The sequence below is a fragment of the Ornithorhynchus anatinus genome, chromosome 1 (assembly GCF_004115215.2).
Source record: "Ornithorhynchus anatinus isolate Pmale09 chromosome 1, mOrnAna1.pri.v4, whole genome shotgun sequence".
Taxonomy (NCBI): Eukaryota; Metazoa; Chordata; class Mammalia; order Monotremata; family Ornithorhynchidae; genus Ornithorhynchus; species Ornithorhynchus anatinus.
In genome coordinates, this window is record NC_041728.1 from 53,243,030 (window position 1) to 53,267,617 (window position 24,588).

The 24,588-nt window shown below is 49.0% G+C and overlaps 1 protein-coding gene across 1 annotated transcript in view; it reads left to right on the plus strand.

Moving 5' to 3' along the window:
- Positions 1 to 24,588, plus strand: part of RIN3 (Ras and Rab interactor 3) — an 86,868-nt gene that overhangs the window by 57,949 nt on the left and 4,331 nt on the right. Inside the window, 3 exon segments of the mRNA XM_029071473.2 lie at positions 1,506 to 3,104; positions 5,146 to 5,454; positions 19,636 to 19,767. Coding sequence (XP_028927306.1) covers positions 1,506 to 3,104; positions 5,146 to 5,454; positions 19,636 to 19,767 — 2,040 coding nt within the window.

A 24,588-nucleotide genomic window follows, 5' to 3' on the forward strand; every position in this document is an offset into this window, starting at 1 on the left:
TTCAAGCTAATCAGGTTGGACACAGTCCTTGTCCCCCATGGAGTTTACAGCTTTAATCTCTATTTTACAGATGAGGTTACTGCATGGCGCAAAGTGTTTAACAAATACCACAATTTATTATCATTATTATTATTGTTACTAGAACAAAGTCTGAGAGATTATCTAAAAGAGTAGATTTTGGTTCTGTCAAGCTGGGATTTTCATTGGGCCTGATTCCACCAGCTGAGGCTTTCTGAAGAACAGGGCCCTCCCTCTGCCATTTTCCATACTGACAATACCTTTGAAACTGGTGTACACCTGCTCCAAGAAAAGCATCACAGTCTGGTGGCCCCCACTGGCTACACCCCATAATCCCTTTGTCTATCAGCCAATCAACGGTATTTATTGAGAGCTTACTGTGAGCCAAGCACTGTACCAGCTGCTGAGGGAAGTACATCAGAAGCAAAATGCCCTCATGGAGTGTGCAATCTACTGGGGAAAGATGGGCCTAATTCATTTATAAAGAGTGGGAGCAGGAGAAAGAACAAGCTCATTGTGGGAAGGGAATGTGTCTGTTCTGTTGTTGTGTTGTACTCTCCCAAGCCCTTAGTACAGTATCTGCACGTAGTAAGCACTCAGTAAATACGAGTGATGGCTCGATTAAACACAGATAAAAAAGATAGCGTAAAAAATGCCAGGATGAAGTAATGGGTAAATAATTTAAATACGACTGAATGAACCTTCCAGCCTGTGTGTCCATCCCAGCATGCCTGGCTTAGCATACTGGCGCTGGTTGCAAGAAAGTTAAGTCTGCGCAAGTGCCCCATTGAGATGGCTCAGTACCAATATTCTCTTGGCGCCACAGACACTGGGTTGGCATTCTGAGGAAGACCGTGGATTCGCTTTTACTGAGAGCAGGTACAGGTCAGATCTACCTGATTTACCGGTAGGGCACTGGATTGGGCCCCCTGAGATTCCTGGGGATGTCTGGAAATGGAGAAGACCTGAGGAACGGGGCTGGCTGTTTGGATAAGGGGGTGGACCCCACCCTCCACAGCCCCCCCGGCAGGGGACTGGCGAAGGGGCAGTATCAACTGTGGAAGAGTTCCCCCCACTAAGTTCTGAGCTGCTGTTTTCTGGGATTCAGGGTCAGCGGGCCCAAGGTGTTTTGTATGAAACTCAGGGCATCCTCCTCTGTTTTATGCTGTCACTCTCACTCCACAACTGGATACCCCACAGATGCTCTGCCTGAGGTGGCTGCTTCTGACTTACCTCTAAGGACAGGAAGTGCTGTGAGTGACAGGGTTGTTTTTGAAGAAAGTTGCGAAGTGAAGCAAGTCAAGCAAGTCGTTTGTCAAAGTTCCTTTCCCCGCCCTACCCCCGGGCACCCCGCCCTGCCCCACCCACCCACCCTGTCCCCACCCACGGCCCTGGAGAGACCGTCACACCGCCGCTTCAGTTCTCAGTTCGGTGGTGCAGTTTAGGGGAAACTGGGTCCATTCTCACCCCTGTTACTTTTTCCGCAGGCTTTTGGGACTCCTCGTTAAACCATCGGAGAAGAGTCGGAGAAGACCCCGAGACGCCGAGAGAGCCCGCTGCCGGTGCCCGGGCCAACAGCCTCAGATCCACTCCAGATTACGCAAACTGTTCATGTGAAATCGAGCTGTCAGTTGGAAATGACAGGCTGTGGTTTGTGAATCCTATTTTTATAGAGGACTGTGGCAGTTCGTTCCCCTCAGAGGACCCTCCCACTGAAGGAAGCGGCACGAACTTTGATCTCTCCCTTTGTACCTCATTGACTTCGAAGTGTGTTCCCCAGCGGCCCCCTCCCCCGCCTCCCACCCCTCCTATTTCTCCACCTCTTCCTCCTCCCCACCAGCTGGCTCCTCCTCCTTTGTCCCGCCCTCCTCCTCCTCACTCTCCTCCTAAAGTTTCTCCCCTGGCTTCTCTTCCTGCTGCTTCTCCTCCGTTGGCTCTTCCTGCTTCCCCCCTCATCCCTTCTCATGCCCCAGAACTGCCCACCGAACTCTGCAAGCAGCCCGGGACGGCCGGAGGAAGGGACCAGCTCTCTTCCAAGGACGGAGGACAGGTCCAGGAGGAGGAGATGAAGAAGGAGGAGGGGCCGGAGCCAGGCCCACTGTTCCAGTTCCCCGCGGCCCTGGAGAAAAGTTGTTCCCTTCCTGCCATCCCACCACGCAGGCGGCTGTCCGAGAAAGGGTCTTCGGAGGAGAGGCACACCATCGGGACGGGAGAGGGACCTCCGGCCAGAGGGAAGCAGCGGGAAGGGGAACCAGACGGCCGTTCCGAGGAGACCCCCAACAGCCTGCTGCTTGGGAAGGTGACCCCCGCCCTTGGGGATGAGAACCGGAGGGCCGCAGGGAAGGACAACAAGATGGAGGCCCGGGTCTCTGGGACGAGGGACCTCTCTGGACCGCAGGCACAGGCCCCAGAGAAGGCAGCGAAACCTCCCCCAGTCCCACCTCCGAGGAAGAAGAGAAACACCCAGAAGCTGGCCCCCGCCCCCGCCCTGACCCCCTCTCTAAAGCCAGAATTGCCCCCAACCCCTGTGCAGCCTGGAGCCCGGCCTCCTCAGGCCCTTTCCAAAAGTGGCTCTCAGCCCACCGTGGGCTCGGCCCGAGAGAGAGGCAGAGCCGAGCCCCAGCGCTGGAGTTCCCCGGAGTTCCAGGGCTCTGCCCTGTCCCTGACAGACAGCCTGGGGACCCTGGCCCTCGCCAGTGAGCAGGACTCCTACTCCACCAGCAGCACGGAAGAAGACGCCGACCCCCTGGGCACTTCGGTGAAGAAGAAGCCCTCCATGATTCTGGATAAGGCCAAGCACCGGCTGTCCTTCGCGAACATCTCCAACGTCTTCTCCGCTTTCCTCTCCCACAACCGCAAGCTGCACAAGAAGCTCGTAGAGCTGGCCCAGGAGAAGAATTCGTACTTTGGCAACCTGGTGCAAGACTACAGGGTATACAGCCTGGACATGATGTCCAAGCAGAGCTCCAGCACGGAGATGCTCCAAGAGATCCGCATGATGATGACCCAGCTGAAGAGCTACCTGCTCCAGAGCACAGAGCTGAAGTCCCTGGTCGATCCGGCCCTGCACTCAGAAGAGGGACTGGGTCAGTGTCCGTAAACCAGTCGTGTCCCCTTGTTGTTAGGGAGGGAGGGGGGCGAGATGACCAGTGGCGGGAGGGAGGCAGGGTCTGGTTCATGCCACGATGGGTGGGGTTGGAAGCCGGAGCTGGAAATCTTAACCCAGCGAGCAGGGCTGGCATTAGGTTGACGTGGGGACTGGTATGGTTCCCCCTGTGCCAGGCTCCATAATAATAACTGTAATATGTGGTATTTGTTAAGTGCTTATACTATGTGCCAGGCAATGTACTATGCACTGGGGTGGATGCAAGCAAGTCAGGTTGGACGCAGTCCCTATCCCACGTGGGGCTCCTGATCTCAGTCCCCATTTTACAGATGAGGTAACTAAGGCCCAAGAGAAGTAAAATGATTTGCCCAAGGTCACACAGCAGACAAGCAGGGGAGGAAGGATTAGAATCCATGACCTTCTGACACTCGGGCCCACGCTGTATCCACTATACCATGCTGCTTCTCCTCCCTCTGAGCTTCCCACAAAGACTGGGAGAGAGCTGAGGAAAGTGCTTATGGTCTCTGGGTATTTTGGGGACTTGTCACCTCGGGAAAGCTTGGCAAGTCGCCGCTGCCGACTCTATCCAAGGGGGATGGTGTAGCCTGTGGTGCGAGAGTTGCCTCTGGTTCTCCTTTACCACTTCCAATCTCGAGATGAAAGATCCCTAGCAAAGGCCCTGCTGGGTGGGGGCTGATGCCACTGCAGACCTGCTGGGTGGCCACTGCTGTCCAGCGTGGTCACTACTGCCACCCTGAGCTCCAGGGCAAAAACCCTCCTTTATTTATGGGTACAGAGTTCCTTCTTCCCTCTGTCCCTATGCACCAAGGCTGGGCAACACTATTTTCAATCGGTGACTTTTATCAAGTACTCAGTCTGTGCAGAGAGCACTGTAGCAAGTACTTTGGGAGAGGACAATAGTATTAGTAGAAATGACCCCTACCCTCTAACAGTGGGGACTGGGGGGCCTTGAGCAGACAGGTGATGGAATCGGAAGCTTCGGGCTCCTCCCATCCCCCAGCCCTGTAGCCTCATTAGGGCCCACTGGTCATAGCTCCCAGGCCTCAGTCCTCGACACCGCGTCCCCTGAGAGCCGGAGGGTAGGTGGCCTTCCTCATGGAGACAGGCAGATCCTATGGAAGGGCCTGGACCCCAGACTGTGAATGGGATCTTCTTGGAGAGTCAGCAGGGTTTGCCTAGCAGTAAACCTCCCACCTCAGGACCTGCCCTGGGGTCCCAGAGGCGGAAAAGTGGTGGTAGCCTCAGGTGGGCACTAATGTGAGCATCCCTGATGGGCCAGCCACAGTGAACTACCTGCAGTGGGGGAAAGGGCATGCCTTCCTTTCTTGCATTGTTCAGCCCGATTCCTTGCACTGTTCAGCCTGATCATACTTGGGGTCAGGTGTGTGTGTGTGTGTGTGTGTGTACGAAGACATAACATATGTGCATCTGCATATATCTACATATAGGCTTGGTGGCCATTGCTTTCCAGCATGGTCATTATTGCTACCCTGGGCATTAGACTGAGAACTCACCCTTCTTCATGGGCACAGAGCTCCTTTTTCCCTCTGCACCAGGGCTGTGCCACACTATTTTCAATTAGTGATATTTCTTGAGCACTTACTCTGTGCAGAGAGGACCATACCAAGTGCTGTGGGAAAGGACAGTAGTGTTGGTAGAAATGATCCCTAGCCTCTAACAGTGAGGCCCGGGGGGCCGTAGGCAGGAAGATGATGGACTCAGAGGCTTCAGGCATCTCCCTTCCCACAAGCCTGAGGCCACATGAAGGCCTACTGGTCATACCTCCCAGGCCTCAGTCCTCAACATCTGGTCCTCTGAGAGCTGAAAGGTGGGCCATATGTGTGTGTATCTGTATGCAGATAGATAGATATCAAGGGGGTGTGGAAGGTGGCAGGGAGAAGATATGGGGTGTTGCTCAAGGAGAGATTGAGAAACAAGATCATTGTACTGGCTTCCTTTTGACTTGGTTTCCACATTTTTCTCCTCCCCCTACCCCACAGAAGCGATCGTGGAGTCAGCACTGTACAAATGCGTCCTGAAGCCTTTGAAAGAAGCCATCTACTCGTTCCTCAAGGACATCCACCACAAGGATGGGACCCTCCAGCTCCTGAAGGATAACCAGCTGGTCATCCTGGCCACGACCACCACCGACCTCGGGGTCACCACCAGTGTTCCTGAGGTGGCGATCATGGACAAAATCCTCCACAAGTTCACCACCATGCACAAGGCCTATTCCCCTGAGAAGAAGATCGCCATTCTGCTGAAGTCCTGCAAGCTCATCTACGACTCCATGGCACTCGGAAACCCAGGTAGGAAAGGGTGGGGGCTTCCTCCCCATTCTGGACTGGGATCAGATTGTCCCACTTTAGCTGGTTTCCCTGAGTTTCTAAGATCGGCCACTGGACTTGTAGCGGCCCTTATTTGGGGTTATTTGCTAGGTGCTTACTTTGTGTCTGGCACTGTACTAAGCTCTGGGGTACATAAAAGATAATCAGGTTGGACAAAGTCCATGTCCTATGTGGGGCTCACAGTTTTTCATCCCCATTTTACAGATGAGGGAACTGAGGCACAGAGAAGTGAAGTGACTTGCCCAAAGTCATATAGCAGACAAGTGGCGGGGCAGGGATTAGAACCTAGGCCTTCTGACTCCCAGGCCTGTGTTCTATCCACTAGGCCACACTGTTTCCCTCTTTTCTGAAGAGCTCTGCTGTCTCACCTCTGGGGTCTCCTGTCTCCTCATGAAATACCTGGGAGGTGGGAGAGGGCTGAGGCACTGGGGAGAAACTGAGACACAGAGTGGTTTGATAGCCTGGCTAGCCCCTCACAGCCAGCCATCTGAGACTAGAGCTCGGACCCCAGACTAAAACTCAGGACCCTAGACTCCGAAGCGAACCTTCCATTCCCTTGGCTGGTGTTCTAAAATTTTCCCAGCACTCTCTCTTCCAGTCAGCTTCAGTCCTTCCTCCAGATGACTGGGGTCTTCAGCCGCTTTAGATTTCTGTCCCCAGTGCCATAGTTCTGGTGTTGTGTGTGAGAAATCTTTAAAGTGGTCAGTAAGCTATAAAGAAAAAGTAATAATAATAAAGCTATGGTATTTATTCAGTGCTTACTGTGTCTAAGCTGTGTACTAGGCAATGGGGTAGATACAGGATAATTAGGTCCCACATGGGGCTAACAGTCTAAGAAAGAAGGCGAACAGGGATTGACTCCCCATTTTGCAGATGAGGGAACTGAGACCCAGAAAAGTTAAGTCAGAGACGCCACGGTCACGCAACAAGTATGTGGCAGAGCCCTGATTAGAATCCAGGTCTAATAAAGTACCAAAAAAAAAAAAAAAGAGGTTCTCTGACTCCCAGGCCCGTGCTCTTTCAACCAGGGACAAGTTCCCCAGGGGCCGGGCCATTACGCGGCCGAGCCGTAGACTCCTCGTGACAGAGCCTGACAAGGAAAGGATCAGCAACAGGCAGAGCAGGTAGGAGGATGACAGCTCCTCCCTGATCCTGCCGTGGTTCCCCCCGAGTCTTGTCCCTGCCAGGCACTCAGCAAGAAGCTGCCCCTCCGGCCTGAAGTTGGAAGGCCTTGTGGGGAGACAATGGCAGCTGCTGCAGCTGCTGAAATAGCTTCTTGTCCCCCCCGCTGCACCGTGCCTGCTCCCCACCTTGGCTCTGCCTCCAGTGACTGTTTCTGTGGGTGGTGCAGGTGTGTGGGGGTGGGGAAGACTATGCACAGGTTGCCTGGAAATGAAGGGGACGAGATGAGGGGCGGGGGCGCTTCGGGGGACACCCCGACACGGCAAGGATAGAATTTCTCAAAAAAGGTTGAAACACCTGGGTTAGTTCTATGGTGTAAACTCAGTTTTCAGACTCTCGGGGCAAGATGTCTCTTGGCTGCAAGAGCCGAGCGGACTCTCTGGTGTTAATGTGTGACTTGCTTGAGGTCATTTCTAAAAGCTGAAAAACTAATAAGGCGGTATGGTAAACCACTATGTTCGTTTCCAAAGAGTCCCTCTGTAGGGAAGCAGGCCCATCTCTTTTGTCCCCGAGTCACCATCCAGAATATGAATAATACAGCCAGCACGGCTGATGGCCGTCTGAACTAACAGCCTTCCTAGGAGCCAACAGTTCTGAGCTCACTGTACATCACTTCGAAATAACATGCTAAAAATAAATCACACGGGGGCATCAACTTGTGAAATGAAACAGGGTCTGTTAGCAGCACTGGGGACCAGGAAAGCCAGACATCTGGTTTACCTTCCTATTGCTACAGCCTCTTGCCCTAGGAAATGAAAGCAGGAGCCCCCCAGTTCTGTGAGGGAAGGTCCTGACCAACCTGGAAGCGTTGTGCTGTGTCCCGGTCTCCTAGAGCAGGTGGAGCTCATTGAGCATGACAGACACGGAATCATGGCACATGAGCTGTTAGTACAGTGACTCACATGACTTTGAGGGCTGAGGTGGAAAGCAGTGGGACCCAGTGGAAAGAACACGGGCCTGAGAGTCAGAAGACTTGGGTTCTAATCCTGGCCCCACCACCTGTCTGCTGTGTGACCTTAATAATAATGATGATGATATTTGTTAAGCACTTACTCTGTGCCAAGCACTGTTCTAAGCACTGGGATAGATACAAGGTTATCAGGTTGTCCCACTTGGTACTCACATCTTAACTCCCATTTTACAGATCAGGTAACTGAGGCACAGAGAAATTAAGTGACCTGCCCAATCAGTGTTATTTACTGATCGCTTACTGTGTGCAGAGTACTATATTAAGCAGTAAGGAGAGTATAATTAAATGGAGTTGGTAGGCAAAATCTCTGCCCACAAGGAGTTTACAGGCTGGAGAGAAGAGACTGGCAATGAAATAAATAACTGGGAGGGGAAATGGGAGACTGTGAAGATGTGCATAAGTGCTGAGAGGCCCAAGGTAGGGTGAATATCAAATGCTTAAGGGTACAGATCCAAATGCATAGTTAATACAATCAATCAATTCATCAATCAGTGTTATTTATTGAGCACTTACTATGTGCAGAGCTCTAGTAAGCGCTTGGGAGAGCACAATACAACAGAATTAACAGATACATTCCCTGCCCTAGAGGCAGAAGGGTGCTCACAAAAGTGTTTTGGTGGTGGGTGGGGAATAACACTATACAAATTCAAGGTTTTAGAGTTCAGGGCTGAGGTTCTACACCCAATGGGGGATTTTTGTGGTGAAATTTGGGTTTACTGAGCTCTGGGGTTTCTCTACAGCAGGTCTTCTCCTCCCTCCTTCCCCTGCACGGGTACAAAGGACTCAGATTCTCTCTCTCTCATATTTATTTTAAATTTTCAAAAACTCAGTACAAACCCTGGACCAGACAAATCCTTTGTGTGTAATCCTGTGAGATTGCTGATCAGATCAGCCCACGGGAGATCAGCCTGCCGGCTGGAAGTAAAGCACTACCCACAAACAGCCTATGCCCGCCAATCAGCGTGGTCTACAAGAACATACCTTCTTGGGGCTGGGAGGCAGGTTTCAGTTAAGTAGCAAACCCCCACTGGGGTGTGGCTGCCAGAAACATGGCCTGCTGTTGCAGGGTGCAAGCTCTGAGCTCTTGGGGACAGGGGAACAGAAGTACTGAAAGAAGCAGAGTGTTGGCTCTCTGGGGCAGGGCTCCCCCTGCCACTGAGGGAGACCATCCAAATGTTCCCTCAAGGAAAAGTTGTGCCTGCTGTAATAATCCCACTTCCTATAGAGTTCCTCAGTTTAGAAAAGCAGCGTGGCATACTGGATAGAGTACGGGTCTGGGTTCTATTCCCACCTCTGCCCTTTGTCTGCTGTGTGACCTTAGGCAAGACACTTCACTTCTCTGGGACTGAGTTACCTCATCTGTAAAATGAGGCTTGAGACTGTGAGCCCCACGTAGGAGAGGGACTGTGTCCAATTTGATTTGCTTCTATCCACCCCAGTGCTTAGTACAGTACCTGGCACATAGTAAGCGCTTAACAAAGAGTATCATTAAAAGGACTTCTTCCCATTTCTGTGAAAACATTGTATTTAGGCAAATATTCTTTCAGCTGTTTTCAGAGCGTCTTTTCATCTGAAGACCTCGAAACCTTTAAATTAGGGGAAGGATTGCCACCCCAGGACAACAAAGGAGGTTGGTAGATTGCCACATTCTAAGTAGGGGACAGGGCGCTTCTGTAGACTGTGCCCTCCTCGAGGGCCGGACTGTAACTTCTGAATCTTCTCCAGGGCCCCAGCAGTGCCCGGCAGAGGGGTCCAGAACCTCTTCAGGGACTCCCAAAATGTTGACCAGCCCACAAAGCCTCTGCCCCACCTCCCTCCCTTCCCAGTGGTAGAGTGATGTTTTGTCTTCAAGTGAGAGGTACATCCCTGGAGAGTGGATTGCGTTTTCTTGGGGGCTGGGAAAACCTCAGTTCAGTCTACCTTTCGCAGCGCTCTCGGCCGGGTCCTCGGCCCAGGCCAGCTTGATGTGGGAATTCGTTAGGTATGAATGTAGGGACTTTGAGGAACTTGGCTGGGATCTAGTGATGAATCATAGAGGAGTTGAGAATAAGATCCAGTCCCTGATCCAGCTGCTGCAGCTGCCGCCAGCCTCAGAGCCTCCTGCTCCTCCTCCACTCTCCCCCGGCTTGGTGGCCCAGACCACGGGAGGTCCCAGCAGTGTCAGACCCCGCCTCTGCTACGCTCTCCCTAGCCGCATCTTTCCCCCCTCGGGTAAGTGGCATCCGTGCCACCCTCCCTGGCTGGTTCTCTTTGTGGTGAGCTACTGGACCAGAAAATCATCTTGGGAAATCTAAAATGAAAGGCAAATCCAATTTCAGCTCAGGTTTTAAAAATTAAACCTCATAATTTTTTTAAACTGAAAAAATTCATATCCTGAGGAATACCAACAGTACCTAGTACAGTGCCCTGCACCCAATATGTGTCCTGTTAATGTTTTAGCCAATGGTTCTGATATTCTGGGTTTGGCCCCAGGAGCATGGAAGTACATACAAACACCATGTGCCCCATCCATCCATCTGAAGCTATATTGGCTGAACAACTTTCCAGTCCTGTTCTACCTTACATAACTCTTCTTGTGGTGTGTTTTATACTTATTTTTCTTTTTTTTAACCTGGGGAAAATGTGATTAGCAGCCCCCCTGCTTTCAGGGAGCAAACAGAATGGACCTTGGGCAGAATCATCAATGGGTTGAATTTTGAACCAATCGAAAGGAAGCCAAAAGGAAGCCTTGAGCTCCAAAAGTCATTTGCTCCTCCCTTGGCCTCGTTCTGTCATTCAGACACTCTGCAGAGAAAGGCAGACCCACCCTAATTCCTCTATGGAGACACAGGCAGAAAGGCAGTTTGTTCAGATCGTGCACTGAATTCATCCCAATTCCATTTTAAACAGTCATCCACCCAGCAGCTGGTGGCGAGAATATTTCACGTCCCTTGCAAGAGGGTGTATTTGTTCTGGAGGAGAAGGCCTAAAGTAAGCCTCTTATGGAAGTTTATAAGGGGGGAAATGTTCTGGCTTCCAGAAAAAGCAAGCTATTGGTAATGTGAATTAGGGCATGTCAGAAAATCTTGAGCTGGAGAGTTCTCCTTAAAGTGCCCCTGGCAGTCTTCGGTGCAGAATAAGTTATTGGGGGTTAGGGAGAAAGGAAGCAGAGACATGGAACTTTTTATTAGTCTTGGGCATAAGGCTTTACCAAGCTTTTTAAAAGTGGAAAACTTGTATCTTCGAGAAATAGACTAATCATTTGGGGTAAAAAGTGGATTTATTGAAAACTGAACCTTCACAGTTACTGTGTGTGTGTGTGTGTGTGTGTGTTGGTATGTGTACACCCCCCCCCCATCTCATATACTGTAGCATTGTCCTTTGACTCAAAGATAGTACAGTTGATAGTGAGCCTGCATCCATGAATGTGAGCACATCTGAGAGAGTGTCTCTTGCACGAGTGTATACTTGATCCATGAAAATAATAGGAGCCACTTTTCCTGGCCCCTTGCTCACACCTTATCATAAAAAATTTGTAACTCCCACATGCATACTGTGCTCTTCTTAGATCTGGTCAAGATCAAGTAAATTGTCTAGGAGATTTATTTTTTATCATAGCACTCAAGAGGGCATGTTAAATAATAAACCTGGCTCTTGCCTTCCCCTACTCTCTAGAAGTTATCCATTATGGGCAGGGAATGTATCTGCTAATTCAGTTGCACTGTATGATCCCAAGCATTTAGTACAGTGCTCTGCATATAGTAAGTCAATAAATATGACTGATTGATCGATTGACTGGTTAAAATGTACTAGGTTGAGCCCGATAGCCAGGAAGCCAACAGAGCAGCTATTGAGTGAACTTACTGAGTGAGCCTTCTACACTACACACCCCTGGCACTGAACCAGGCTCTAGGCCAATAAAAAGCTAGATTTGAAGCACTCCCAGCAGCCAAAAGAGGAACAATACAGTCTCAGAGATTATTTAAATTCTGGATAGGTGGGCGTGTGGGTAGGGAACATGTCTATCAATTCTGTTAAATTGTACTCCTAAATTGTACTTAGTATAGTGCTCTGTGTACAATAAGTGCTCGGTGAATGTGATCGATTGATTGATTGGAGGCAAAACACCATCCTCAGGGTCAGACTAATCATAGTGCAGTGGAGTCACTGCTCTGGGCCTGCAACTGAGGGGTACAGCGGTCCATTCTACATATACTTTGGGGTCACGGAAAATACTTCTCACTGTCCCACTCTAATGGAGAAGTAGTGTTGCTTAGTGGAAAGAGCACAGGCTCTAAAAGACCTGGATTCTAATCGTGGCTCTACCACTCGACTGCCGTATAACTTTGGGCAATTAATCATCTAACTCCTCTGTGCCTCAGTTATCTCATCCGTAGGCCTTCAATAACTTCAATAATTCAATAATATAGGGATTCCGATAACGAACGAGACTCTGACGCACCAACTAGTTATGCAATGCCCCTGACCTTATCTTCCCACCCAAAACATCCTCCCTGACTTTCCCATCTTCCCTGCCTAACAAGTCTGTAACCTCAGTGTTATCACTGACATCTCTTCCATTCAACCCGCATAATCAACTTGTCACCAAATCCTATCAGTTAAACCTTCACGACATTGTTAAAATCCACCCTTTTCTCTCCATCTTAACTGTTACCACATTAATCCAAGCACTTATCCTATCTCACCCTGATTACTGCATCCGTCCCCTTGCTGACCTCCCTGTCTTCTGTCCTAGTTTTGTGACCCAGGGACTTCCTGAACCCAGCCCCAGTGTTGTAGGCTCCTCCAGCCTCCAAAGAGAAGAAACAAGGTGACACTGTCAGAGGGAAAAGCGACGGGTGAGAGGGCCACGGACAGAAGGGGGATTTTTCAAGGAGACAGTGGATCTGAGGTCCTGCCACTATCAGTGTGAACACCAACCTCAGGGACCCAGTGAATTTCTCCAGGATGGGAAATTTGGCTCAGGTGGCAAGGGGCAGAGAAGTCTCTGTCTTTGGGTGGTTAACCCACTGCCTCTGGGGAAGCAGCATGGCATAGTGGATAGGGCTTGGGCCTGGGAGTCAACAGGTCATGGGTTCCAATCCCAGCTCAACCACTTGTCTTTTGTGTAGCCTTAGACAAGTCACTTCACTTCTCTGGGACTCAGTTACCTCATCTGTGGAATGAAGATTGAGACTGTGAGCCCAAGTGAGACAGGGACTGTGTCCAACACAATTTGCTGATATCCACCTCAGCACTTAGTACAGTGCCTGACACATAGTAAGTGATTAACAAATGCCACAATTATTATTATTATTGAGAGAGGTCCTTGCATCCAGCTCCACTCCAGAAACCAAACGCTGACACCTGGTTCCAACTCTTAGGGATCCAGTGCTTCCTTTTCACCTTTTCACAACTTGCCCTGGACACTGGTAAATGCTGGCAATCAAACTCCAGACGCCTCACAAGCATCTACCTCTCCAGGCCTCAGGAGGAAGGGGACATGTCCAGTTCTGAGTTCAGCTTTGGTGGGCTCCAGGAGTGGTGGAAATGTTTCTATTAACATTAACACTATCTAACCTGGGCTTCATTGACCCTGTCCTCTCCTGGTTCTCTTCTTATCTTTCTGGGTATTTCTTCTCAGTCTCTTTCACAAGCTTCTCCTCTGCCTCCCACCCTGTAACTGTGGGAGTCCCTCAAGGCTCAGCTTAGGATCCCCTTCTGGAGAACTCATTTGCTCCCATGCCTTCACTTATCATCTCTATGTGGATGATTCCCAAATCTACATCTCCAGCCCTGATCTCTCTCCTTTGTTACCATCTTGTATTTCTTCCTGCCTTCAGGGCATCTCTACTAGGATGTCCCACTGACACTTCAAACTAAATGTGCCTAAATCAGAACACCTCATCTTCCCACCCAAATCCTGTCCTTTCCCTGAGTTCCCCATCACTGTAGGCAGCACCACCAACCTTCCTTTCTCACAAGTCCATAACCTTGGCGTTATCCTCAACTCATTTCTCTCATTCAACCCACATATCCAATCTGTCACCAAATCCCAACAGTTCTACTTTCATATCATCAAGAAAAGCCACCCTTTTTTCTCCATCCAAACTGCTAATACACTTTTCCTATTCAGCAGTGATTATTTCATCAGTCTCCTTGCTGACCTCTCTGCCTATTATCTCTCCCCACTCCAGTCCTCACTTCACTCTGCTGCCCAGATCATTTTTCTACAAAACCATTCAGTCCATGTCTTCTCACTCCCCCAAAATCCCCAGCGGTTGTCTGCCCACCTTCACATCAAACAGAAGCTCCTTACCAGCGGCTTTAAAGCCCTCAATCAGCTCAGCCTCTCATAGCTAAACCCTCTGATTTTCTACTACCGTCTGCTCCTCCGACACCAACCTATTCACTCTTCCTCTTTCTCAACTATCTTACCACTGATCCCTTGCCCATGTCTTCCCTCTGGCCTGCAACTCCCTCCTCCTACATATCCAACAGACCGTCTTTCTCCCCACCTTCACAAGTTTATTAAAGTCACATCTCCAAGAGGGCTTCCACAACGAAGTCCTCATTTCTTCTTCTTCTCCCTCCCTTCTGTATCACCCTTTCATTTGGATTTATACCCTTTTTTCACCCCACCCTCAGCCTAATACCACTTATGTACATAGCAGTAATTTATTTATTTATATTAGCGTCTGTCTCCCCATCTAGAATATAAGGTCCTTGGGGGCAGAGAACTTGTTTATCAACTCTGTTACACTGTACTTCTAGGCAGCCAGTCTGTCCCATCTTTCTTCTTCAGTTTTCTTACCAGAGGCAGAGGAGTGGATGTTTTGCTACGGACAATCCTAGAAAACTAGCAAGAAGCTAGGTCCAAAGTTAGACTATAAGCTTCTTGAGGGAAAGAATCATGTCTTCTACCTCCATTGTTCTCTTCCTGGAGCTTAGCACAGTGCTCTGCACATAGGAGGTGCTCAGGAAGTACTAGTGATTAACAAGCGCAGGGTACAGGTGTTCCCAAAGCCATAGGAGGAAACAGGCTCTGCTCTCCTTTGCAAACTGCCTGTCTACTTGTTTTGTTATCTGCCTCCCCCTTCTAGACTGTGAGCCCGTTGTTGGGTAGGGATTGCCTCTATCTGTTGCCGAATTGTACTTTCCAAGTGCTTAGTACAGTGTTCTGCACACAGTAAGCACTTAATAAGTACTATTGAATGAATGAAAGAATGAAACTGAAATTCTCTGTAGTGTCGGGTGCACAGCATGTATTTGCAGGGAATGCCCCTGTCTTGACAAAGTTCAGGGCTGTAGTAGCTGGTGGGAAGCCCCGAGTAGATCTAGATTGGAGGTGCCTCAGCATTGTTAAGTGGGAAAACCCCAGCAAGGATTTTGAGAGTGGGGATTGAAAGGATATGAGAAGTTCTTTCTCTTCTACTGCATCGGCCTCTTTTCTGACTCAAGTAGCTCCTTGGCACAGAATCCGTTTATAACAATAATAATAATGTATTTGCAAATCAATCAATCAAATCGTATTGATTGCTTACTATGTACAGAGCACTGGACTAAGCACTTGGGAAAATACAATGTAACAGAGTTAATAGACACATTCCTTGCCCATAAGGATCTTACAGCAATTATTATGCTAACCACTGGAGTAGGCACAGGATAGTCAGGTTGGACACTGAGGTACGGAGAAGCAGTGCGACTTACCTAAGGTCACACAGTAGGCAAGTGGCAGAGCAGGGATTATAACCTGGGTTCCCGACTCCTTGCCCTGTGATCTTCCACTCAGCCATGCAGACGGTTGGAGAGACCACTCCTGTATGATTTTTTGCTGTGGTATGCTGATAGATGTGAGTTTGGGAAAATGATCTACTTTTTCAGTCAAAAACTTTGGGCATTCCATGGAAGTATATCATTGGAGCTATCTCTCCCAAATTTCCCTTTCTCTGTACCAGCAGCATGGCCTAGTGGCAAGAGCACGGGCTGGGGAGTCAGAGGTTGTAGGTTCCAATCCCAGCTGTGCCACTCGTCTGCTGTGTGACCTTGGGTAAGTTGCTTCACTTCTCATGGCCTCAGTTACCTCATCTGTAAAATGGGGATGAAGCCTGTGAGCCCCACATGGGACAACCTGATTACCTGTCTCTACCTCAGCTCTTAGAACAGTGCTTGGCACATAGTAAGTGCTTAACAAATACCATAATTATTATTATCATTACCGTTAAGCACAAGTCAGAGTGCCACTTCTCTGCAAAGTTCCTAATGTCCTGGGGTCCTGGTGTGTAGGTTGTTGGCCTCAATCTGACCCAGAAATTTGAGCAAGTGATTCTTTAATCACATCTCTTCTCCTTGGTAGTCCCACTCCTGTCTCAAGAAACAGCATGGCTTAGTGGCAAGAGGACGGGTCTGGGAGTCAGAGGACCTGGGTTCTAACACCAGCTCTTCCACCCATCTGCTGTGTGACCATGGGCAAGTCACTGAACTTCTATGTGCCTCAGTTACCTCATCTATAAAATAGGGATTAAGACTGTGAGCCCCATGTAGGACAGGGGACTGTTTCCAACAAGATTATTTTGTATCTATCCAGAGTTGAATGCAGTGCCTGGCACATAGTCACTTAGCTTCTCTCTGCCTCAGTTTCCTCATCTGCAAAATGGGGATTCAATTCCTCTTTTCCCTCCTACTTTGACTGTGAGCCCCATGTGGGACGGGGATTGTGCCCAACCCGATTAATTTTAATCTACCTTGGTGCTTAGAACAGTGCTTGACACATAGTAAGCTCTTAATAAATTCCATATCATCATCATCATCATCATCATACAGAGGTGTTGTGACACATCTTTTCCATCAGTGTGGGAAGAGCACTGAGATTCCCTATATTTTATTTTTGAATTTAATTGAATTCTCAGGGATTTTCCCTGCAGTGCCAGTTTCTTCTCAGGAATTTTCCCCAAAAGGCAGCAGGGAAAATTCCCCTAGATAACCACAGATTTAGGTCCACAGGGCAGAGAGTCAAGGTTCCCTCTCCCAGTTCCCCATCCCCACAAAGGAGACTGCAGACAGATTGCTAGCATCAGGGGTGACATGATATAAATCCTGGGCAGAGAGGAACCCCACAGCTGGTGGGCCTGACTGAAGACCAATCAGCAGCGTATTCCTAATAATAATAATATTGATGGTGTTTGTTAAGCCTTTACTATGTGCCAGGTGCTGTTCTAAACAATGGGGTGAATTCAAGCAGCTTGGATTGGACACAGTCCCTGTCCTGCGTTGGGCTCAGATTCTCAATCCCCAAATTACAGATTAGGTTACTGAGGCCTTGAGAAGATAAGTGTCCTGCCCAAGGTCATGCAGCAGACAAGTGGCAGAGCCAGTAGTAGAACCCATGACCTTCGGACTCCCGGGCCCATGCTCTAGCCACTATGCTATTCTCTCCCTTGCCCTCCCACCTCTTCTTTCTTTCCTTCTTTCTTTTTTCCTTCTTTCCCTCTCTCTTTCTTTTATTCATCCAACCAATCATTTATTGAGTGCTTACTGTGTGCAGAGCACTGTATTAAGCGCTTGGGAAAGTACAGTACAACAATTAACACATTCCATGCCCAAAATAAGCTTACTGTCTAGAGGGGTTAGACAGACTTTAATATACATAAATAAATAAATTACAGATACTCCCATGGGACTGCGGCAAGGGGTGCCCGGAGAGACCTTTCTGGGGCCAGAAGTAGAACTTAAAGTTTTGAGACTAATGTGCTATTTCAACACTGCAATCCTATTAAAATAAAAGGGGAAAAAGACTTTTAAAAAGGACAGACTAGACGAGAGTAGAGTGTACTGATGCCACTTAGCCAGGCACAGGGGTGCTAGGGAAATGACTCAATTAGGCTGCCTCCCCTCCTGGATACAATTCATAGCAAAATGACCCCGAGGATAAAACCTGGGATGTCGAAAAGTAAGCTGGCCTCTTCCTGACTAAACGTGCACATCGCCCTCCCCCCAGACTGTCCTAAGCCCACCTAGGCATAAAACCCAGACCTCCAAATGAGGTCCGTCGGCCTGCCAGGCCTCCCTCAGGTCAAAGGCAGAGAGAGTTTATTGAGCGTGACTGACTAGGAAAGCTGCATCCAATCCTATGGAATCTCCATCATAACACAAACCACATAGAGTGACAGGAATGGCTCGAGTAATAATAATAAGAATAATAAGAATTATGGTATTTGTTAAGCGCTTACTATGTGCCAAGCACTGTTCTGTTCTAAATGCTCTGATAGATACAAGGTATTCACGTGGGGCTCCCAATCTCAATCCCCATTTTACAGATGAGGTAACTGAGGCAGAGAGAAGTGAAGTGACTTGCCTGAAGTCACACAGCTGACAAGTGGCGGAGCTAGAATTAGAACCCATGACCTCTGAGTCGATGAATTCAGGCAGCTGCTCCCTTGGAGGAGAGCTGGATAGGACGGGCTATGCCGGACTGCGGTCTATGACAGGGAGTAAGTTGCAGCTGACCACGTCCTTGCTGTGCCCGGGGGGTTTCTCTCAGCCCCATCCTTCACCCTACAGCCAAGAGGTTCAGAGCGGCTTCCACCCAGGACCAGGTGGAGGGTCTCTGGTCCCTGTGTCTGGGAGCAGAAAGAGGCCCAGTGGCTGGGAGGGTCCCGGGAGAACCCTGAAGTCACCAGCAGCTCTTAAGTGAGGAGATCCTCTCTTGGGGCAGCCCTTCTGGGGACCCCATCAGAAAGAGACCGTGGTAGAGAAGTAGGGCTTCAAAGACCCGTTCTTGCCCTGGACATCATCCTTCCCATCCCGAGGAGCAGAGCGGCCTCGTGGAAAGAACACAAGCCTGAGGGCCAGGGGAACTGAGTTCTAATCCCAGCTCTGCCTTTGGCCTGCTGTGGGACTTAGATCAAGTCACTTCATTTTCCGTGCCTCAGTTTTCTCATCTGCAAAATGGGGATTTGTTGCCTGTTCTCCCTCTTATGAACCCCGTGTGTGATAAAGACTATGTCTGATCTGCTTATCTTTTATCTACTCTAGGGCTTAGCAGAATGCTTGGCACATAGTAAACACTTAGATATGGAAGCAGCATGGCCTAGTGGAAAGGGCACGGGTCTGGTAGTCAGAGGACCTGGGTTCGCTCTAATCCAGACTTTTCCTTTTGTCTGCAGTGTGACCTTAGGCAAGTCACTTAACTTCTCTGTACCTCAGTTTCATCATCTGTGAAATGGGGCTTCAGCACCTGGTCTTTCTCTTACTTAGACTGTGAACCCGGTGTGGAACAGGGGCTGTGACTGATCTGCATATACTGTATTTGCCCCAGCCCTTAATAAGTTGCATGGCCTGTAGTAAGCACTTAATAAATACCCCCAATTAAATACCACTGTAATAATAATTTTCTGTGGCCAGATGTGTCCTTAGTGAGAAGAATAGCCCATCATTGGACTTGCCATTTGTCCTGAATTATAAACCCCTGGGCCGTTCCCAAAGGAGCCTGTGGGGGACTGAACTTGTGAGTCTAAAAAACTAGTGAGTCTAGAGAGCCACAGAGTATTAGACATCAAGGCAGTCTAGCAAAGTGGGGTGACTAGACAGCCGGGGAGTCTAGAAAATCAGGAATTCTAGAATCTTTAATCTAGAATCTAGCAGTGAATCTAGAGGCCCAGTGTGCCTCTAGAGATGAAATTTTGATGGAAGGGAAAGCTGGAAAGCGTTGGACAGGTTGTGGGTGGGAAGGGAAAGGAAAAAAATACCAAATGTTTCTCCTCCGCATCTGGGTGATATCCTCAGCTGTTCCCTGAACTGCCACCAAAACAAAGACTTCAGCAATGAGCTTAGGGTATTTCTGAAAGGGAACAGTGGTTGGCAAGCCCACAGAGGGTTTCCCGGCTGTTGTGTTTGTGTGCCCAAAGTCAGTGGATGGGAGGTCCAGGCTGGGGGTGAGGTGGGCCCCTCCCTCAGGAACGCCTGGTTCTCCCTAGGCAGCCAGTGACGGGACCGATGCCTTTGTGTTCCAGGGAAACCTTATGGCGCAGATGACTTCCTGCCCGTGCTCATGTATGTGCTGGCCCGCAGCAACCTGACCGAGATGCTTCTCAACGTGGAGTATATGATGGAACTCATGGACCCCGCCCTGCAGCTGGGGGAAGGTAAGAGACTCATCGACTGCCCCCCCGAGCTCGCTCCGGGGACTCCCCACCTTCTCTCCCTGTTTCTCTTCAGTGTTTTTTCTGTGTCGAGCCCGGGTCCGGACCCAGGCCCCGGGCATCTGGTCTACCGGCCTCCGAGGCCCAAGGCAGCATTGCTGGAAGGTGAATACTTGGCAATTTTAAAACTGAAGTGAACATTTTTGAACACTTGGAACTAGAATAATTAGGAGGGCAGATTGAGGTTCTAGCAGAGCATTGGCCACGACCACTGAAGGTTACCTCGGCGGGCATTCACCCCACCCTTTACTCGTAACATGTGAGAATCATCCTATGATTCCATGAAAATAGCCAGAAGCCAAGGGAATCCCCCTAGATAGTAAACTCCTTGAAGGCAGAAAATACACTCTATTGCACTCTCCCAAGCACTTAGTACAGTACAGATGGTGATGATGATTGGACCAAATCAGGGGAGCCAACATTCATTCTGGAAGTCTTGGTGGTGGTAGAAAATGCTTTTTGAAAGGATGGGGCATTGAGGCCCGCTTTGAAAGGACAGTAATAGTAGCATGGTACAATAGATAGAACATGGGCCTGGGAATCAGGAGGTCATGGGTTCTAATCTGGCTCTGCCATTTTGTCTGCTGAGTGATCTTGGGCAAGTCACTTCATTTCCCTGTGCCCCAGTTACCTCATCTGTACAATGGAAATTGAGTCTGTGAGCCCCACATGGGACAGGGACTGTGTCCAACTCAGCTTGCTTGTACCCACCCCAACGCTTAGTACAGTGCCCGGCACATAGTAAGCACTTAATAAGCTCCATTATTATTATTAGATCACTTCCATCTCTCCTCCCGCACCATCTCTCCTGGTATGGAAGAAGGAATCGTCGCCCCCATTTCATTTCGGTAAAGGCTCAAGGCCCCGTTAACCCACGTCAGGCATCCATCCTGCATCAGACAGCCTAAGGTCCTGGGTTTCCCAGAACCACTGAGCACCCCCGGCACCCGCAACACAAGTAATCACCTGATTGACCTTCTCTGGGCTTAATAGGTACTCCCCCAACCCCTGCTTTCAAGATTTGTTAGTGATTAAATCTCCAAGTAGCAATAGCTGTTTTCATAGGCAGGGTTTGAGGCTCCTGCTCCCACCAAAGAGTAGCAGGAAAGCTGAGCAATCTGGGCTTTCGGTTTGATTCAAAGAGCTCAAGTATTGAACATCCAGGCATACGCATTAGCTCGATCCCCTGAGCAGAGTGCCACCTTTGCGTGGCTGCCTATGTGCCTCGGCCTCTTGGGGTGCCAGGGAAAGGGGCATCACAGCAAGGATACCTCTCCCTAGGCGGACGGAACCCCCACTGAGGTGGGATTCAGGGGTCTTCCATCTCTGGATTTCAGTTTCTCTGGCAAATGTCCCCAAAAAACTGAAGATAAAAAAGATGTGTCAGCATGTCTGGGGCAAGGAGGGAAGCCCTCTGTGTCCAAGTGTGGGTGGCCGAAGGAAGGCCAAAGACTCTGTTTGCCCAGTCCTTGGCAGGATCCTTTCTGAGACCAGCAGCTCCTGGCCTTGCCCAGGTGCTTGGCCCAGAAAGTCCAAGTCCCTTTCCTCCCCTACCGCCCACCTTTCCTTTCTCTTGATCCCCCCATTTTTGCCCCTTTTGGGCCCCTTTCTTCCCATCTAACCTGTCCAGATTCGGGACCCATTTATCCAAGAGGGTTTCAATCAACTAATCAAAGGTATATATTGAGTGTTTTCCATGTACACAATACTCTACTAAATGCTCGGGAGAGGCAGTACGACAGGGTTGGCATTTGTATTCCCACAAGGATCTTATAGTCTAGAAGGGGAGACCGATTAAAGTAAATTTCAGCTGAGGACATAAGTGCTGTGGGGCTGAGGGTGGGTGAATAAAGGAAGCAAATCCACATGGAAGGGCAACGCAGAAGCAGAGAGAGAGGGGAAATGAACCCAGCTGCACATTCTGAGAGGGGCACAGATGTGGCTGTGGATGGCCTTCGGTTGAGGAGTGATCCCTGGAGCCTGGAAAAACAGGAAACCCAGCTAGGAGAGAACTTGAATCAACCGGAAGGGAAGGCTGGGTTTTCGCGGACACTTCGATGATGGATCGTTTCTTTGGCGGACTAAGACCTTTGCTGAGGGCCGACAACTTTACCCACATTTCTGCTTACCCCCATTTATTCAAGACTCCCCCCGGGCCCTTATGCGAGATAGAACAGCAGGTGCATTCCTTGCCTTCCCCAAATAAAATGTGGTGGGGGGTTTGGGAGCACCAAGATGCCATCTAGCGGTCCTTGGAGTCATTATAAAACTCTCAAACCAGTAGCACTCTCAGACCAGACTTTAGAGAGATTTGTTCTTTAAATCAAATGTTACAGGATATCTTTCCAGACAGAGAGCATTCTCAGTGCTTTCCCCTCTCTTGCATGAAGAAGTGAGTGTCCTGACCACCCTATTCAACCACAAGACAAAAGGTGGCCTATTAAGGGCCACACAATAGGTGTATGTGTGTATTTTTAGTAGTATTTGTTAAATACTTACTATGTGTCGGGCACTGTTTTGAGAAATGGGTTAGATTCAGGCTAATCAGGTTGGATAAAGTCCATGTCCCACATGAGGCTCAGTCTTGATCCCCATTTTACAGATGAGGGAACTGAGGCCCAGAGAAGTAAATGACTTGCTCAAGGCCACATAGCAGACAAATGGACGAGCCAGGATTAGAACCTAGGTCCTTCTGATTCCCAGGCCTGTGCTCTATCCACTAGACCATGCTGCAGTAAGTGAGCAGGCTGGCAAATCCCCTTCCCCAACCCCAATATCCTTAGTTGTCAGAGTGAGAGGTAAAGGGGGAGTGGGAGGCGAGGTTAGCAAAGGGGAGGCCTTTTGTTTAGGACATCCTCAGCAGAGTTCCTCTCAATCCCAGAATGCCAAGCAAGCCTCCCATCCCTCCATAGGCAAGTGTGAGTGAAAATCAGTCAGCTACCCACCGGTATTTATTGAACAGCTAATAATAATAATAATAATTACCTAATGAGTTCTAGGCACTGCATTAAGCACCTTGAAGAACAGTAGCTGGACACATAATAATCATCGTGGTATTCGTTAAATTCTTACTATGTACCAAGCACTCTGCTAAGCACTGGGGTAGAGTGAAATGATCAGATCAGACGCAGGCCTTTGTCCCACGTGGGTCTCACAATCTAGAGGATGCTCCCTGCCCTCAAGGAGCTTGACATTTGAAGATCAGGGAAGACAGACAAAACAATATACAGATAGTGAAAGCAGGAGTAAGAAGGATAAGGTGGGAAGCAGTACAAGCCCATCACAGCAAAACAGTGGAATGAATAATTCAATGTGTCACTAAATATATACATTAAAATACACATCTGATCATGAGGGCTGAGGATAGAAATGAAACCTAAAGGCTAAGGGTGGGCGTTGTATTGTTCCCTACTGAGTCATCATCATCATCATCAATGGCATTTATTGAGCATTTTTTTAATGTAATTGTTTAGCATTTGGGAATTAAGACTGTGAGCCCCACGTGGGACAACCTGATTCCCTTGTGTCTACCCCAGCACTTAGAACAGTGCTCTGCACATAGTAAGCACTTAACAAATACCAACATTATTATTATTATTATGTGTCAAACACTGTTCTAAGCACTGGGGTAGATACTGAATAATTATGTTGGAAACAGTCCCTGTCCCACATGCAGCTCAGTCGAAGTTGGAGGGAGGAGGGTTTAATCTCATTTTACAGATGAGGGAACTGAGGCATAAAGCAGTTAAGTGACCGGCCCAAGGTCACCCAGCAAGCAATTGGCAGAGCTGGGTTAACCCAGGTCCTCTGACACTCAGGCCCATACTCTTTCCACCAAGCCATGCTGCTTCTCTGACTTACTGTGTGCAGAACATTATACTAAGCGCTGGAAGAGTACAATACAACAGAATTGGTAAGACACATTCCCTGCCCACAGTGAGCTTATAGTCTAGAGGGAGATAATGTCGTGGATTAATCAGGGATGGCTTCCTGGAGGAGGTGGGGTTTCAGTAGGGTTTGAGCATAGGAAGAGAAGGCAGATAGGATAGGGAAGCCCGAGTGAGAGGGTGGAGGCAGGAGAACCTAATTAACTTGTAGGTACCCCAGTGATTAGAACAGTGGCTGACACATAGTAAGTGCTTAACAAATACCATCATGCATGTATTTTGAGTGAGAACAGAGTTACCAATTGTAAAGAGGCCTGACCCACCCTCCACAGGTGACATCCTGCCACAGGGCCGCTCTCCTCTTGGACAGGTTAGGCCTTCCTCCTTGCCAGTAGGCACTCTTTTTCTTCAAATGCCACCAAGTCTCTTCCAATTCATAGCGACTTTATGGATTTTTTTTTTTAATCCATAGAATTTTCTTTATCATTGTCTTCTTCCAAGCAGTAAAAACTTAAGTCTCTGCCATTGTCCTTGATCAACATTTTGATCACTTGATCATCTGCCTTTGACTCTTTTCCATGCCACTGCTGTCCAGCACAGGTGAATCTACTTTGACGCTTCATCTTAGACCTTTCCATTATGGGTAACCCAAGAGAGAGGATATCTCTCAGTGGCATAGCTCTAAGCTTCAAAGGCATATGCCAACTCTCCTGCCACGATAAGGCGTTGATTCATAAGAGAGGGGCACTCTTTGCTTCTCCCACATTGATGCTCTGCTCATTCTTCCTCCAAAGAACAATCCAAGAACTATTAACTTCCTGGTAATAATAATAATAGTATTTAAGTGCTTACTATATGCCAAGCACTGTAGACGGTG